Source organism: Setaria viridis, chromosome 2, assembly GCF_005286985.2.
Source record: "Setaria viridis chromosome 2, Setaria_viridis_v4.0, whole genome shotgun sequence".
Lineage (NCBI taxonomy): Eukaryota > Viridiplantae > Streptophyta > Magnoliopsida > Poales > Poaceae > Setaria > Setaria viridis.
The window spans coordinates 2008724-2024535 of NC_048264.2; the positions used below are offsets into that span (position 1 = coordinate 2008724).

Consider the following 15812-nt stretch of genomic DNA (forward strand, 5'->3'; position numbering starts at 1 on the left):
AGGCAGGGGTTTCTGCCTTTTTTCAAGGAATCTGTCCTCTGGTTGTTGTGGCCTTTTTTTTTCCCTAATAACCAACCTTATCAGGTTGCTTTTGTTATTGATTTGGTATTGACACCATAACTTTCAGATATATGGCACTCAAATTCCATCTTGGTTGTGTGCATGACCTGAGAACTAGATGATGTTTATTTTTGTTCAGTTTGACTAAGGGGCACAGTTATAATGCTTTCTCATTAATCAAATAGAGTACCTGAACTGTATGTCTCGCTTGCAAGTTGACCAAGTTGTAATCATGTTGCCTGTCTACTGTACATTGCCACAGGTGAATCAAGTGCTAACTGAGGAGAAGATCTGGGTTGAAGATGTTAACAAGTTTAATTAAGAACAGTGATAGTCATCTTGGTCATATCTTTCCTTTTTGTCGAATTCTTCGTGGGCACGTGTCAAACTATGTTTCAGTTTGATATCTCAAGCTGAAGTTATTTTTCAGTTCATGCTTATAGCACTAGGCCTGCTAATTTATTGTAATCCAACTCTAACCCACACCAATCCACATCATCAAGTTAATTTATTTTTTCAACCCAACTCACCTCATATTTATCTAAACCCAAGCCAATCCACCCTCCTAGCTGATAGAACCCATGAGTTTGCTATAAAAAACCATGGTTTGCTATATAAACCTATGGGCTCATATAAAAAACTCATATATATTTGAAATAAATATGAGTCCGACATGTGGATCCTACGTCAAGAGTCGGACTCTAAAATATCGTGTTCATACCTTAAAATTTTAGCGAAATTGATGAAATTTGTTGGAGATGACAGAGTTTGACTGCCCGCTACTCTGTGCTAAATAGTATGGCTAAACATACATTTGGACCCCGCATTAAGAGCCGGACCCTAGAATTAAAACCTCACGTCCACATCTTAAAATTTTAACAAAATTCATCAAAATCTATTGGAGATGACTCAATTTGACTGCCCACTACTTTGTGTAAAATAGTATGGCTAAAAAAAACATATGGGTTCCACGTCAAGAGCCGGACCGTAGAATTAAAATCTCACGTTCACACTTTAAAATTTTAGCGAAATTGATCGAAATTTGTTGGAAATGACTCAGTTTAAGTGCCCGCTACTTTGTGCAAAATAGTGTAGCTGGACATATATATGGACCCCACGCCAAGAGTCAGACCCTTGAACTAAAACCTCCCTTTCACACTCTTAAATTTTAACCAAATTGATTGAAATTTATTGGAGATGATTTAGTTTAATAATTAGCGAAAAAGTATGGTTGAATTTATATGTGGGCCCACATCAAGAATTGGATTCTGTTTTATGAATTAAACCAATGCAACCCACTCTAAACCACTCCCAAACTATTTCCTCTTAGGAGGAATCCAAACATTGATGAATCAGCCTATTAATAACCGATCTAAACAACTTTCAAAACAAACTCAATCCATTAAAACAATTAAACCCAATCCAATTAGCAGGTCTACCTGGAAGTGATACATACTTGAGTTTGCTTCTATTTCCTTAATCATGTATCAGTAGTATTCGATTCGTTCTAAGATTTCAGACCAATTTGTTGGCAATTACTCATCGCAAACACTAGATCATCCACGGGATCAATTTGTTAGCAAAATACTCATCACAAACACTAGATCATCCACGGGATCTCGTATGCTTCATTTCACTGGTACCAACCTATTCTGTTTCGGTAACCACCTAATTCGTACATAACATGGCTGTACTAGCTAAAATACCTTCAATTCATCATCAACCTTCCGGTGGGGTGATAACCTGTCAATCTGCTGCGGCGTTCATTTTCAGAAGAGATGTGTTCTTTCCCTGCCCGCCGTCATCGTCTCAACCATGAACGTCGATGAGGTCCTGTTGAAGTTACTCGTTGACGTGCTACAATCAGATGTCACTGAGTCCCACCCTTCCGGTGGCCACACCATCGGCGGCTTGGAAAGAGGCATGTCCGGCGGCGGCACCGACTTGGCGATGATCCTCATCGCATCCACCATGCTCGGTCGGTCGGCCGGGTTCGGGTTGCTGCACGCCATGCCGAGCTTCAGAAGCCGTATAGCCTCCTCGGCGTCAAACTCGCCGCTGGCGGTGAGCACGGCGGCGTCGACGGCGGCGAGTAGCTAGGTTACCCTCCGCATGAAGCTTCCACGCCCAATCCGTGACATGCCCGAACTGCACGTCGTCCCTGCCGACTGCCCTCTTCCCCGCGACGATCTCGAGGACGAGCACTCCGAAAGCGAAGACGTCCGTTTTCCTCGTGGCCCTGCCGTTGTATATGTACTCCGGCGACTGGAAACCGATGGTGCCATGGGCACCATGGTCGGTGTAGGAGTTCTTGCCGTCGGCGAGCACGCAGGCGAGCCCGAAGTCGCCGAGGCGAGCTTGGAAGGTGAGGTCGATCAAGATGTTGCTCGCCTTGATGTCGCGGTGGAGCACCATGGGCTCGTACTCATGGTGAACGTACTACAATCCAGTTGCGATGTCCCTGACGATGTTGTAGCGAGTGCCCCACTGGTGAATACAACTCTGCTGCTCATCGCCGCTCCCTGCTGAAGAGCTGTTGGTCTAGGCTGCCATTAGGCATGTGCTCATAGATAAGAATGGGCTCTCCTCTGTTGTAAGACCACTCTGAATGTTTTTGTGCAAAAATAAAATAAAATTTGTTGATATCAAGAAGAGCATCATAAGGTTTTTATTGGAATTTGTACCCCCGATCAGTCGACTATCTTTATAATATAATGATGCATACTACTCCCTCCATTCTCTTTAGATAGTCCTATTTTATCTTGGCATAATGATCAAGAAAAAACTTATCATCCATTTAATTATACCATTAGCTATTCCTCGTAAACAAGCAATTAATCAAGATCCTAGATGCTCACATAGTCAATCTCAGGGTCACACACTAGGCTCGAGACAACCATTAATTGGATGGGTAGTTAGACTGAAATAGAAAAGAGAATTTTTCAAATTTGAAAATATCCCTATCAAAAGAGAATGGGGGAGTATACGTGAGGCCAGGTTGGAAAAAGAACTCATATTTTTAGAGGTTATTTGAATTTAATTATTTAAAAGTTTCCTATTTTTGTTATACCTCGTTATATCATTAGTAATCAACTTAATTAATTATATATATAGGGAAAAACTTGCATAATTATGTTTTATGTCCTTAGAATTGCTCTTGCTCAACCTAGATAATGGTTTGAATAGTCAACTATATATGGTAGCCTCACAACCCAGCTTATTACCTTTGTACGGTTTCCATGATTTTCCTGCGCCTTGGAGTTTGGATTGGTTTCATCATTTAGATTTCAGTCGAGCAAAGAGTAAAAGGAAGGTGGTGGAGCATGAGACTATGCCGACAAGAAGATAGATGCAAGACCTCAAATCACATCTTTTTTTAAACGAACCGGAATGAGAGCTATCAATTATATTAAAAAGAATAAAATCACATCGTATTGTTTATCAATAAAAATACATGCTTTTGCATAAGGTGTAAAATACATGTGTATTTGGTGGAACGGGTGTGTGTGGGATATATAAGATGTGTGGTGTTGATGGATTTGGTGATGGTGTATGGACTTGGTAAAGTGTAGTTACTTCAGTGTGACGTGACATCTCACCTGAAAGATCAACCACAGTTGGTGGGATGAGCACGTTACGTCTCGGCTAAGTGAGTGTTTGGTTCTTTAGAACCTTCTAAAATTTCTGTCACATCGAATGTTTAGATACTAATTAGGAGTATTAAATATAGATTAATTACAAAACCAATTGTATAGATGGAGGCTAATTTGCGAGACAAATCTATTAAGCCTAATTACTCCATGATTTGATAGTATGATGCTACAGTAAACATGTGCTAATGATGGATTAATTAGGCTTAATAGATTTGTCTCGCAAATTAGCCTCCGTCTGTATAATTAGTTTTATAATTAGCTCAGGTTTAGTCCTCCTAATTAGTCTCCGAATATTCGATGTGACATGAATTTTAGACCGGACTAAAGATCCAAACATCGCCTAAGAGTCAAAGATAGGAGTAAATGAAAAAAGGCAGTGTTTTTAGATGGATTATATTACTTTGATCTAAAATCTTTCTTATTTAAAATCAATAAAATTTCTTTATAAAAAAATGGTCTGTAACATATATTTGGATAATGATTTTTAGATATGAACAACAAAGAACATATCACCGGATGGACGGCTCTTATTTTTTCCAAGCACTTTGAAATTTCTCTAATTATTATATACTACCTCCATCCTAAATTATAGGTCGTTTTAACTTTTTTAGATTCATTAATTTTTCTATGCATTTAGATATACACTATGTCTAGATGCATAGCAAAAACTATGAATTTAGAAAGAGTAAATTGCACCCACCATACAACAACTTGTCAGGTGGGTGCAGATTGGTCCACTAACTTGTAAAATACTCAATCTAATATAATAACTTATCAAGTAGGTGCAGATTGGTCCATCAACTTGTAAAATGTTCAATCTAGTACAATAACTTGATAGGTGGGGTGCATATTAATAAAAAACTTGCAAAATGCTCAATTTAGTGCAATAACTTGGCAAATTGGTGCATCTACATTCCAAATTATATGACAAACAACATATTTGCTAATGCTAGGCTAGAGTATATTCGCGTCAAAACAAGTTATTGAGCATTATTTGACAATTAATATTCGTATCGCAATGGTAACGTATTCGGCTAGTACTAGAACCTTCAAAGTTTAGAAAAATTAATGTTATATTTTTGTATTAATTGTTTCTATACAATGATTTAATTTTAATTAGGAATATTTAATTTCATATTGATAAGTTCACCCTCACTATTTTCACATGTTTGATTATTTGCATTTTTTCAGCTAAAAAACCGAATATGTTAATACATACTAACAATACCTTTTACAAATTTCGCATAAATATTTTTAAAACCTCATGTATTTGTTTAGAAAGTAAAAATGAGCTAAAATAATAGAAAGATATGCTTCTTTATAATTGTTTAATACATGAGTAGAAACGTAAAAGAAAACCTAAAATCCCAGGATCTCTCTTATGGACTTTAGTCTTTCGGTTTTCGGTAATATGAATGGTGTAATTCTAAATTTGATTCAATTTTACCTAATAAACAAATATGTTATGAACATAGTTCAGAAGCAACAGACTAGTCATGATCTATGATTTTTATTGACAAAAAATAATAATACACATGTCCATCTCCTTTACTTAAAATGTCATCATTGTAAAGTTGATCTATGATTTTTATTGACAAAAAATAATAATACACATGTCCATCTCCTTTACTTAAAATGTCATCATTGTAAAGTTTGGACTGTAGCCAGAGGTAGTGGGCCACGGCCACTGCGAGACACAATTTCTTCGTATACAGTACGAAAATGGCTACTGTTCATTAGTATTTAGAGCTTACTTTCTCTAATTACTTAGGCTTATTTAGAGCTTACTTTCTCTAATTACTTAGGCTGGCCCCTCCTGTTGTTTTGCTCAAGCTCCATCACTGATTGTAAGTGCACCTATTTGTCAAGTTATTGTACTAAATTAAGCATTTTACAAGTTGTTGGATAAATTGGCACCCACCTGTCAAGTTATTGTACTAGATTGATTATTTTACAAGTTGTTGGACCAATCTGCATCCACCTGATAAGTTGTTGTATGATGGATGTAATTTACTCATTAGAAAAGTCAAAATAAACTATAATTTGGAACGGAGGGAATATCTCATAATAAATGGATAGTACAACTTATGAAAAAAAAAGAGATAGTAGAATTAAGCTTACCGACGAGAGGAACGATATTCTTGGGGCGAAGGCGGTACCTCCGCCAGGAAGTCCTCGTACCCCCGGTTATCGGCCCGGGTGAACTTCTTGACGGCAACCTCCATGAACTCTCCCTTCTTCGCAGCAGGAAGCCTGCACCTGTAAACGGCGCCGAACCCGCCTTGGCCCAGCCTCGTGCTCTCATGGAAGTTGTTGGTGGCCTTCCTGATGTCGGCGAAGTCGACCTGCATCGGCACACCAGGAAGGCACTGCATGTTCTTGGAGAGCTGGTCCAGGTCCTTCTTCCACCTCCGGTACTTGGAGTTCAAGTAGAGGTAGACAGCGGCGGCAATGGCGGATGCTGCAGCCGCTGACCCGAGGACGGAAGACAGTATGGTGACAGTATTGGGCCCCTGTGAGTGCACAGTCTCCGGGAACTCGATCGTGAAGCTCCAGGTATGGAGCTGCAAGAGCTGACCCATGGTGGACGAGAGGGCCAAGACTAAGCCATCCGGAGAAAGGGCGTCTCTGGCATCCAGTTGCAATGTGGCTTCGTCAGGCACCGTCTCTGTTCCTCCATCAAGAACTAGGTAGACAGAGAGGCTGTGCGCAACGCGATCGTAATCGATCCGCACGCCGTATCGTCTCCCTGCATTATTGTTAGGATCATCGTTTTCCGGTGGCTGGAAGGTAACCCGGATTGTTCTTCCAGAATGAAACGCTGTGTTCTCCAGTGTGTCGATCTTGACAGGCTCAAAGCTTATGGGCTTAAAGCGGGTAAAATACCCAGGGTCGCCAGACGGAGGCTCAAGTCTTGGGAGGATGTCGAATAAGAGAGTGCTTAGGCTTTCTACGGTCAAGGTAAAGACGATGCTGAAAGATGCCTCATGCAGGTCCATCCTTTCGTCACCGCGGCGGCTCGTCTTCCATGGATCAAACCATTTGGGGATGACGAACCACCCCGGATCGGTCAGGTTGAACCCAAGCTGAGATGAATTCCTCATGTAGTAGCCGAGGCTGCCTGGTTGTAAGGTCACCGACGATCCGTCGCCGCGGCGGAACAAGAGGCCCTGGTTCATCTGCTCGAAGGTGGTGTTCCAGGAGTGCCTAGCAATCCGATTCTGGTTGGAGCTGGAGCATGTGCATGGTTTGAAGTGGGAGAAGAACAGTGGACATATGATTAGGAGGATGGTGAAGAAGCTTTGGACAGGGGGTAATCCAAGCTTGTTGGTAGCCTCACAGGCCATCCTAGTTCTTAGCTCCAGCCCGGCATGTACTACAGCATATCTCTCCCCAGTTCCTTTGCTTTTTATCTTTTGGTATGGATCAGACTGGGTCAGTCGTGCTGTGGAGTTGGAACCGTAACCGACACAACTCTCACCTCATTTAGAAGCCTGACCTCAGCACTGACATGTACAACTGACCGTTGATGACGGCGAGAAGCGCGTGATGACTTATGACAAACTAAAATGCCTTAAATTTTAGAATGGATATATGCATATGTATTACTTAGCCACCTTAAGAAGGTTTTGGAAGTCCAGTGTTTTTAGGGCAGGTGAATAGCAACTCTAGAATTAATTACCATAACATTTATTTGCGAGAAAATTACCATAGCATCTCGACGTAACTGTTGTAAAAATGATGCGAACACAGGTAGTAGGTATATAAAGTGGAGGTGTGCAGACAATTGAAAGTTGCAGTGCAGTCGCTAGCTACTTGCGTCAATTTTCTCGCAAGCTGATGCTCACTGTCACTGGATAACCTTTCTTGTTTTTTTATGAGACATTGGATAATTTTTGTATATCACAAAAAAGGTCAAATGATGGTTCGACGATTGGGTAAGCAGGTTGAAAAGTCTCGGTTCTAGCTAGCGAAATAGACTTTGTGGTCCCTGAAGTTTAATTCGATTTGGTTCTCATAAAATTAGATTTCTCCACCTAGTCTTTGAAAATTCTCTTGCAAGGTTTGAAACTTTGAATCTCTCCAATATAGTCCATCCATGACATGTACAGGACATCTCAGCACCCAGTCACAGTAATATCAATATGAAATATCCTTCTTGCCCCATGTGAAACCTAAAGGCAAAAATGCCCTACGCACCTTCTCACTCCTTATTCCTCTAGAACAAAAGGAAAACAATATTGATGGATTCCAATCGTATAAGAAAATTTAGTATTTGATGGATTCTAATTCTATAAGAAAATTTCCTGTTTTTCTTTGGAACAAAGGATTGCACCCTATGAAGGAGTATTATGGGATGCATGGATCTATAGGAATTTTGGAGGAAAACTAATGTGAGGTTGTTTTCCTTTCTGGTTAGCCATTAACAGAATTTTTTTGATCCCTTTTCGATGGCTAGAAACAAATATTTATTGATGGAAAATTGAATAGCCAATTAATTTTATTTCCCAAAATTTTGTATTATCCTACAACTTTGGGGAAAGCCTTTTTCCTTTTTTATGTGAGAACTTTCTTTGCCATCTTTCTCACCCTCTCGATAAAAAAGGACAAGTGCCACAGGGTGCCTCTATATGTCACAAGAGGCGACAAAATCCTCCAATGTCACCTTCTATATTTATCACCGAGCGTTATAAGGAACAATAAGGTCCAGCTTTATCATGAAAATCGAAGAGGAATAAAGAAACAACCGTTCCATGCATGCATGCAAGAGAAGACAAAGTTGATGACATCACCCATACGCATGTAGTTTTGAAATTTAAAAAAGTCATAGCTCATAAATCGAGCATCCAAATTGGATTCCGATTGCACCACTGTATTTTCTACGACAAAATCTTCAAAACAAGACCCCACTTAACTATGTTTTGATAATATTTTTTTTAAAATATTTTTTAAATATGAATTATTTAGTTGTGAGTAATGCAAACAAATTCTTGAATACCACGAATAAATTAATATTTTCTAAGAACAAAATATTAAACATGACGAGCAAAAAATAGCATAATGCGAATAAAAAGACTCAGCATCACGAATATTTGATTGTATAGGAAAAAAATAAAAACTGAACATCATGAACAAATAAATCGAATAAATCCACAACGTCGAACAACTTAGTCTAAATGATCCAACAAATAATTTAGCATCACAATCAAATCAATCTAAAAAACAGGAACCACATGTAAACTAGTTATTATTACAAACTAATAATTTAGTTTATATAAAATAATAAATAATTAACATCTCAAACAAATATTATAACATCATTTTTACGGTCAAATAATTTATTTTATAAAGTGAACAAAATATCATGACTGTTGAACAATTTAGTATATAAATCGAACAAATATTATAACATCACGAACAAATATCATAACATCATGAACAAATAAATCTATAAACGTGAACAAAATATAAACACACGTGAATAGATAATTTTATATAGTGAACAGATATGTACATATAAATAAATTTTATGGGACAGAGGAAATATATCTAAAACAACTTGTATAAGAACTCACAAAACTAATTTGATACAAAATAACTACCTAAACATAAGGAAACGGAAAGGGAAAAATCACATTGACATAAGAAGGGAAAAAGTAAACATGAAAGAAGAAAAACATGGAAGGAAATGAATAGAATGAAAAAAGAAACAAAAAATATATGGAAGAAAAAAAGAAACGGAACACGAGAAGGCAAAGTGTTGGAATTAAATAAAGGAACAAATGGAAAGAAAAAAATAAATGGATAAACACAAAGAAGAAAGATAATAATAGAAAAAACAGCCTTCAATAAAAAGGAAAGAAATAAGAGAAGGAGAAAATAGAGAGGGACGTGTTGGGCTTTGACATGCTTGCATGCACAACCACACAACAAAATCTGTAGCAATCGTATGCATCAAAAGAAGAGGAAGAAGAGATAAAAAAATTCATGCAACAACCACTCTGACGTTGAATGATTCACTTTTCTCTAGATGCGTGCATGGTCGTGGGCCCCTGCTGCACTGAAAAGATTATTTGGCTACGTAGTTTACCCAACAGCCCATGTACACGTTCTTTCATGCGATAGATGAAGAAATCATCGCATATGCGATGTATACTAATACCATATGCCAGCAAAGAGAAAATGAAACGCCTGTCGGAGGAGGGAAGACCTAAAGAAAAGGCTAGGTCTAACATTGAACGTGTATAGGCCCAAGGCCCATTTCACGTGTTGCAGGTAGTAGCCGGTCGCGTTCTTCTGCCTCAGCTCACTCACCTACCCAGTGCCCACTGCTCGGGATTGGCAGCCATTGGAGGCGGCGAGCTGTAGAGGAGCAGAGCTTGAGTGGAGAAATTGGTGAGGTGGGGCTTTGCTCTTACCGCCCGGAGGGAAGAACGCGGCGGTAGCGGGGGGAGCAAAAGCCGGGACTGAGCCGGGGTGTACGGTGCAAAATTCGCATAGGAAACTCCACTACGCGCGCCTTCCAGATTTCCACCTCGAGGTATTTATTCATAGACTAAATACCTAGACTCTACTACACGCGCAATCATCTCTGATAATCTCGTATCTGGTTTGGCCCTTGGCCATAATGAAAATGTGCAATCAAATCCCTATCAACAAATGCACCTAATGACGTAACAAATTGATGATGATGGAATTCATGTATGGCGCATTCATGTGGGGCATCTGAGGCAGCAATGGAGAAAAGCCGGTGAGATATTGCTAGGTTTATCACGTGTGAACAACTTGCCTTGTGTATGAGTTCTGAATTATGAGGAAGAAAAGACTGTTGAGTTGCCATGTCTTGGTTCAACATCATGTGGGCTATGGCTTCATGGCTTGAGCACAATACTGAAGAAGTAATCCCTGACATGGTTACTTGTGCCTGAATGTTATATTGTCAAAAGAAAATTATTTTATCAAAAAATTGTCATAAGAAGTAAGCCTAGTAAAGTACAAATTTCTCTCCAGGCTCACTTTGTTGGCGCATTGCAGTTGTTATGTTTGGTTCTTCTCCACCTGAAAGCTTTACTTTTTTTTTTCCTGGGTAGTTGGATGGATAGGTCAGGGAAACCATGGAAACAGCTTTTATCTGCAACTAGTTGCTGGTTGCTAAGGAAGGCACGCAAGTCAGGTTATTATGATAACTAGGATTGTGCCCGTGCGTTACTACGCGCAATAAAACATTTATATTGCAATGTACAGAGCATTCAACAAGATAATAATAATATGAAAATAAGCCCAAATAATTCTGTTATTCCTCTCGCTACTAAATCTGGACAGCATCATTAATGTGAAATCAAAAGTATTCAATTGATTAACGAGAAGCAAAGCTACAAGCATTCCTTACCTATAAGAATAATTTGCCCCATGTCAAGAGAGATTAGATGAAGAGGTCTGGTTATAACAGAATATATCAGTCTGTTGATAAATTACAATATTCTAGGAATAGAGACACAAAATATCAAAATGCTGCAGACAAGTGACTAATCAAGTTCCATCAAAACGGTGCACTCCTAGAAGCCCTACAAAGGGGTCGGCTATTGACAAATCATGTGCTTGTGCTTCATCCACGTGGGCAATCAGCCCAGATCGTGCCCGTGCATTGCAACGGGCAAAAGAAAAATCCACCTAATTCAAATAGGTCGATATACTAATTAAGTATTTGTTTCAAAGCTTTTACCTGAATTACTAAGGGATCTTATTATTGGTTCCACACACAATTCAAATATAACGATGCACTTATTATTTATTTTTGTTAGATAGCATAGCATAAGACACTACTGTCCTACACATTAGGTTCCTCTTCATGGTTATTGTATATATGTGCTACGAGAGATGATTTTTTTAAAGCAATAACATGAGCATGAAAACAACTTTCACGGTGAAGTTTTAAATATATGGTCTCTTTGTTGCCATTCCGAGCATCCTCATACAAAAGTTTAGACTCCATGATCTGAAAAACTAATCGTTACACTAATCCTTCTCTATACAGAAATGAAGGGTATCTGCAATGAACTATGATGTAGAAAGTGGACTTATCGAGAGCAGTGAGTGAAACTATGATGCCAAAGAAGGACCAATGCTTTTTGAAATAACCACACTGACGCCGAGGGTTGCACTCTACGTAAACATATATCCTTGAAGGGTTCATGGAACAAATTTGGCACATGATTGTTAGCACCGAATTCACATAAAAGGACATCATAAGCTTAAGATATTTTGACACAAAATTAGCACCGAATCTCTATTAAGCATTTCAGCTTAATAGAGCAGTATGGTTGGTTTTACATGCATCAGATAATTTGACACAATATAGAGATTAGCACTGAATCTCTATTAAGCAGTTCAGCTTAACAAAGTAGTATGGTTGGCTTTACATCCCCGTGCCGTGACCTTGAAACTGACCACCACCACTCTCATAATTGCTCTGAATATCTACTCCTGAAAATACTACAAATGAATATATCATCAATCTTCATCGTATTAAAACATGAATGAAAGAATGGTCTACCACTGGTCTAGGTGCCTGAAGACGTATTATGCATTACTAATGCAGATTATCATTTTGTGGCAGCATCACACACCTGGTTTGCTCAGATCTTTCACCAACAAGAAAACTCAAACTGATGAATCTTCAAAGTAATGAATCCGTTTTTTTCTGACCATGCTTGACACACATATAGTCGTATTAGAAGACTAAAAACACATTGGCTTATATGGTCTGCTTCTAACCTGAAGTTCATAGTGTACATGATTGTTATCTGGTAAAATGGCAAAACCAATGCTTCAGTCAACACAATTTTTCTAATGTTTTACTAGTCTTCTTTGTGCATCATCGACTTTCTACCACTTTAACTGCTGGTACGACTTGACACTTGTTTCTATCTCAGTGCCCCTTAGGAAAGCTGGAAGAAAAAATGGAGCTGGGAAAAACGCATTCAGTGCTTGTCAATCAGGAAAAATACAGTCAACACATGTGCATGGACTATTGAACTGGACTGACCTGCATGACTTGAACTAGTAACCACTCTTACCTATAATATACATATAACCAGTAGGGGGTAACACTTCCTGTTCCATAAAAAACAAACCACTCTAGAGTTTTTCTTGATACATCTCTACCATTTCATCCCACTCTAGAGAGAGAATGGAGAGTTTTATTTCTGCAATCTTTGGTGAGCTGACCACTAGATCCATAAATTTCTTCATTAGCAAACTCTCCAAGCCGACAACACTAGACGTGGAGGATCGCCTCCGCAGGGTCCTGCTTCGGGCACAAGTTATCATTGACGAGGCAAAGGGGCGGCACATCACAAACCAAGCTATGCTCCTCCAGCTGGTCATGCTGGGAGACGCCGTGCACTGGAGCCATTATGTGCTCGACACCTTCAGATGCCAATTTCACCAAGAGGAGGACGCCAATAATCAGGGTGTGAGTCGCTCTTCATCTTTGTCCAAAGTAAATTCTGCAATGCGTCTCTACAGTAGAGGTGCTAAGACTTTGAAAGATCTGCAAGGGGCACTTGACAATTTGAGCTCCATGATCCTTGATGTAAATGAGCTCGTACTGTTCTTGACGAACTACCCTTGCCTGTACCGCCAGCCTTACAGCATGCATCTCCAGCTGGCCAACTGTATGTTTGGCCGCCAGTTGGAAGCACAGCTAGTCATCAACTTCCTGTTGCACGTACAGCCTCATGGCGCTGATGAAGAATTGGAGGTTCTGCCAATTGTTGGACCAAGCTATGTTGGGAAGAGCACCCTTGTCGCTCATGTTTGCAAGGATGAACGAGTACGTGCACGTTTCTCAGAAATCTTGTTCTTCCACATCCAGACTTTCACAGATGATGAGCTAGCTACTTTTAGAGATGAATGTGAACTAAAACATCAAAATCGTGTGTCTGCATCGAACTTGGAGGCAAGATTGCTTGTTGTTATTGAGCTAATTGGGGATCTTATTAATGAAGAGGCATGGGGTAGGTTGTATTCTGCCTCTAAAAGGTATGCGCCAAGAGGTAGTAAAATCATAGTTACAAGCCGGTTTGACAGTATTGTAAAGTTTGGAACAACACGGGCTTTGACTCTAAAGTTTCTCCCCCATGAGGCATACTGGTATTTCTTCAAGACGCTTACATTCGGAAGCATGGATCCTGAGATGCACCCGAGGCTCACTCACCTGGCCATGGAGATAGCTAAGACGACACTGGGGCGAAGGGGCCACCTTAGCGCAAACATTATTGCTCATTTGCTAAAGGATAACTTTGACGTCAAATTTTGGTCTGCGTTGCTTGCCTTCTTGAGACGGTATTCTCAGAAGCTTGTCTCCCAATTTGGTGGGCATCCAGCTGATAGTCCAAACCAAAACAGACCTGTACTATTTGAGAGAATGGCTACGCCATCTGAATGTATTGTGCTTGATCATCGGTGTCAACACCCTTCAGAAGAGGAGATTCCAAAGATAAAATTCCAAGATGTACTATGTGGGAGCGTGATGCCTCGTGGGAAATTTGATGTCCTAGCATGGAGGTCTAGGATACCTCCTTACCATAGCTATGTCTATACTTGTAAGATTGAAGGGCCAAAAACTAGAGCTGTGAAGAGGAAGCGTTCTATGAAAAATGGAGTAACGAATTGTTAGTTTCTTGACTGTTAGTCTCATGCAGAAAAGATACCTGAATGTGTTTCTTAGGGTGTCACAAATCCTGGGAGAATGGCTACGCCTTCTGAAGATTCCGTGCTTTATCATCAGGGTCAAACGCTTTTCAGATGAGGAGGTTCATATTTCAGAATATAAGATTCCAAGATGTAACTATAGTACTACCTAGTCATCAAAGTGCTTTAGTATTATATTTTCACGAGATCTAATGAATCTCTTGTCGTTGCCTTTCCTCCATTTTGCAGCCCCAGAATGTGGGTGTTGAGGCTGGCATTTTTCCTTTATATTGTCGATTCAGTATGGTGCTTTGCTCTGATTTCAAGCATCTACATACTGTGTTATGCAGTGGTTTTCGTTGACAGCACCAGGATTCAGCACCTGCTGATTTTCCAAGTGTTCAATGCGCAATTTTATAGAAGTGACATGTGTTCAATCAATCATCAAAGGAGAATTAGGACAGAAAATTACTGGGAAACTTAAATTAAGAACTACACGAGACACTCTGCACTCTGCTGACTGCTCGGGTTTGATGAGTGTCGGTGTTGCCTTTGTTTTACTAGTGCAGGGAAGATCGAAGATGGTCGAGGTCATCTCTTGGAGGTACCCCGCCACCAGCGTCTTCCCCGCGCGCCCCCGGAGCTAAGTGTAATATTCCCAAAAACTGTAATATGTGAATGTTTGAAAAATTTGAAAAAATTAAAATCTTTTTGGTTGAATGTTGTGATAGTTTGAAGAGCTATAAATTTAAAATTCTGTTGATGAAGCCTTATGATCATATGTGCTGACCATACGAGGTACCGCTGGCCTCTAGGGAGGTGGAGATAGCGGCGAAGGTGATGTTGGATCAATAACGGGTACATCATCTACCCATTCATCGCCTTGAGTAGTGATATCCATTCCTCCTCAGTGAGACCTTCTAGAACAGGTGATACCATTGGCTGCTCGACCTCATTGGTAGCTCCCTACACATGTGACTGCATCGGCTGCTCCGTGTCAACATTTGACTATAGCATGGGTACATCTTGGCTCGGCCGTGAGGTTTCTAGCGATGCATTATTCAGAACAATATCTCAGCGATGCCACAGTATGTACTCGTTCATTGCATCACCGAGAACCTCAATCCCCTCATCAGTAGGGATGTCAAGCTCGCACGACTCATTCAACATAGTAACAACTTGCACCCAGAAGTATTCTGGCAGGGGTTCCTTTGGTAACACATGAGCTGTTACTACCATGCCGGTTACGACCTCTCGAAACTTATTTTGTTTCCTTCCATAAGGCATTACCAACCTGCATGGTGTATCCACTTGTATGTCGTCTACGGGATACCTCACGTTTGCAATGGAGCCAGCACTACTCGGAGCAACGTATCCTGTGTTGGCAAGCTGCAGGGTTGGTTT

At 40.0% G+C, this 15812-nt stretch overlaps 2 protein-coding genes and 1 pseudogene across 2 annotated transcripts; 1 reads left to right on the forward strand and 2 right to left on the reverse strand.

Moving 5' to 3' along the window:
• Positions 1–1550: 1550 nt before the first annotated feature.
• LOC140220120 (probable L-type lectin-domain containing receptor kinase S.7) lies at positions 1551–5552 on the reverse strand (annotated as a pseudogene).
• On the reverse strand, positions 5324–7166 carry LOC117843404 (uncharacterized). Its single transcript, XM_072292023.1, has one exon. It carries the CDS (start codon positions 7058–7060, stop codon positions 5831–5833), a length of 1230 nt encoding a protein of 409 aa, XP_072148124.1. The 5' UTR covers positions 7061–7166; the 3' UTR covers positions 5324–5830.
• Positions 7167–12841: 5675 nt separating this feature from the next.
• On the forward strand, positions 12842–14776 carry LOC117845509 (putative disease resistance RPP13-like protein 1). The gene has a single exon (XM_072291749.1). It carries the CDS (start codon positions 12904–12906, stop codon positions 14392–14394), a length of 1491 nt encoding a protein of 496 aa, XP_072147850.1. The 5' UTR covers positions 12842–12903; the 3' UTR covers positions 14395–14776.
• The last annotated feature ends 1036 nt before the right edge of the window (positions 14777–15812 follow it).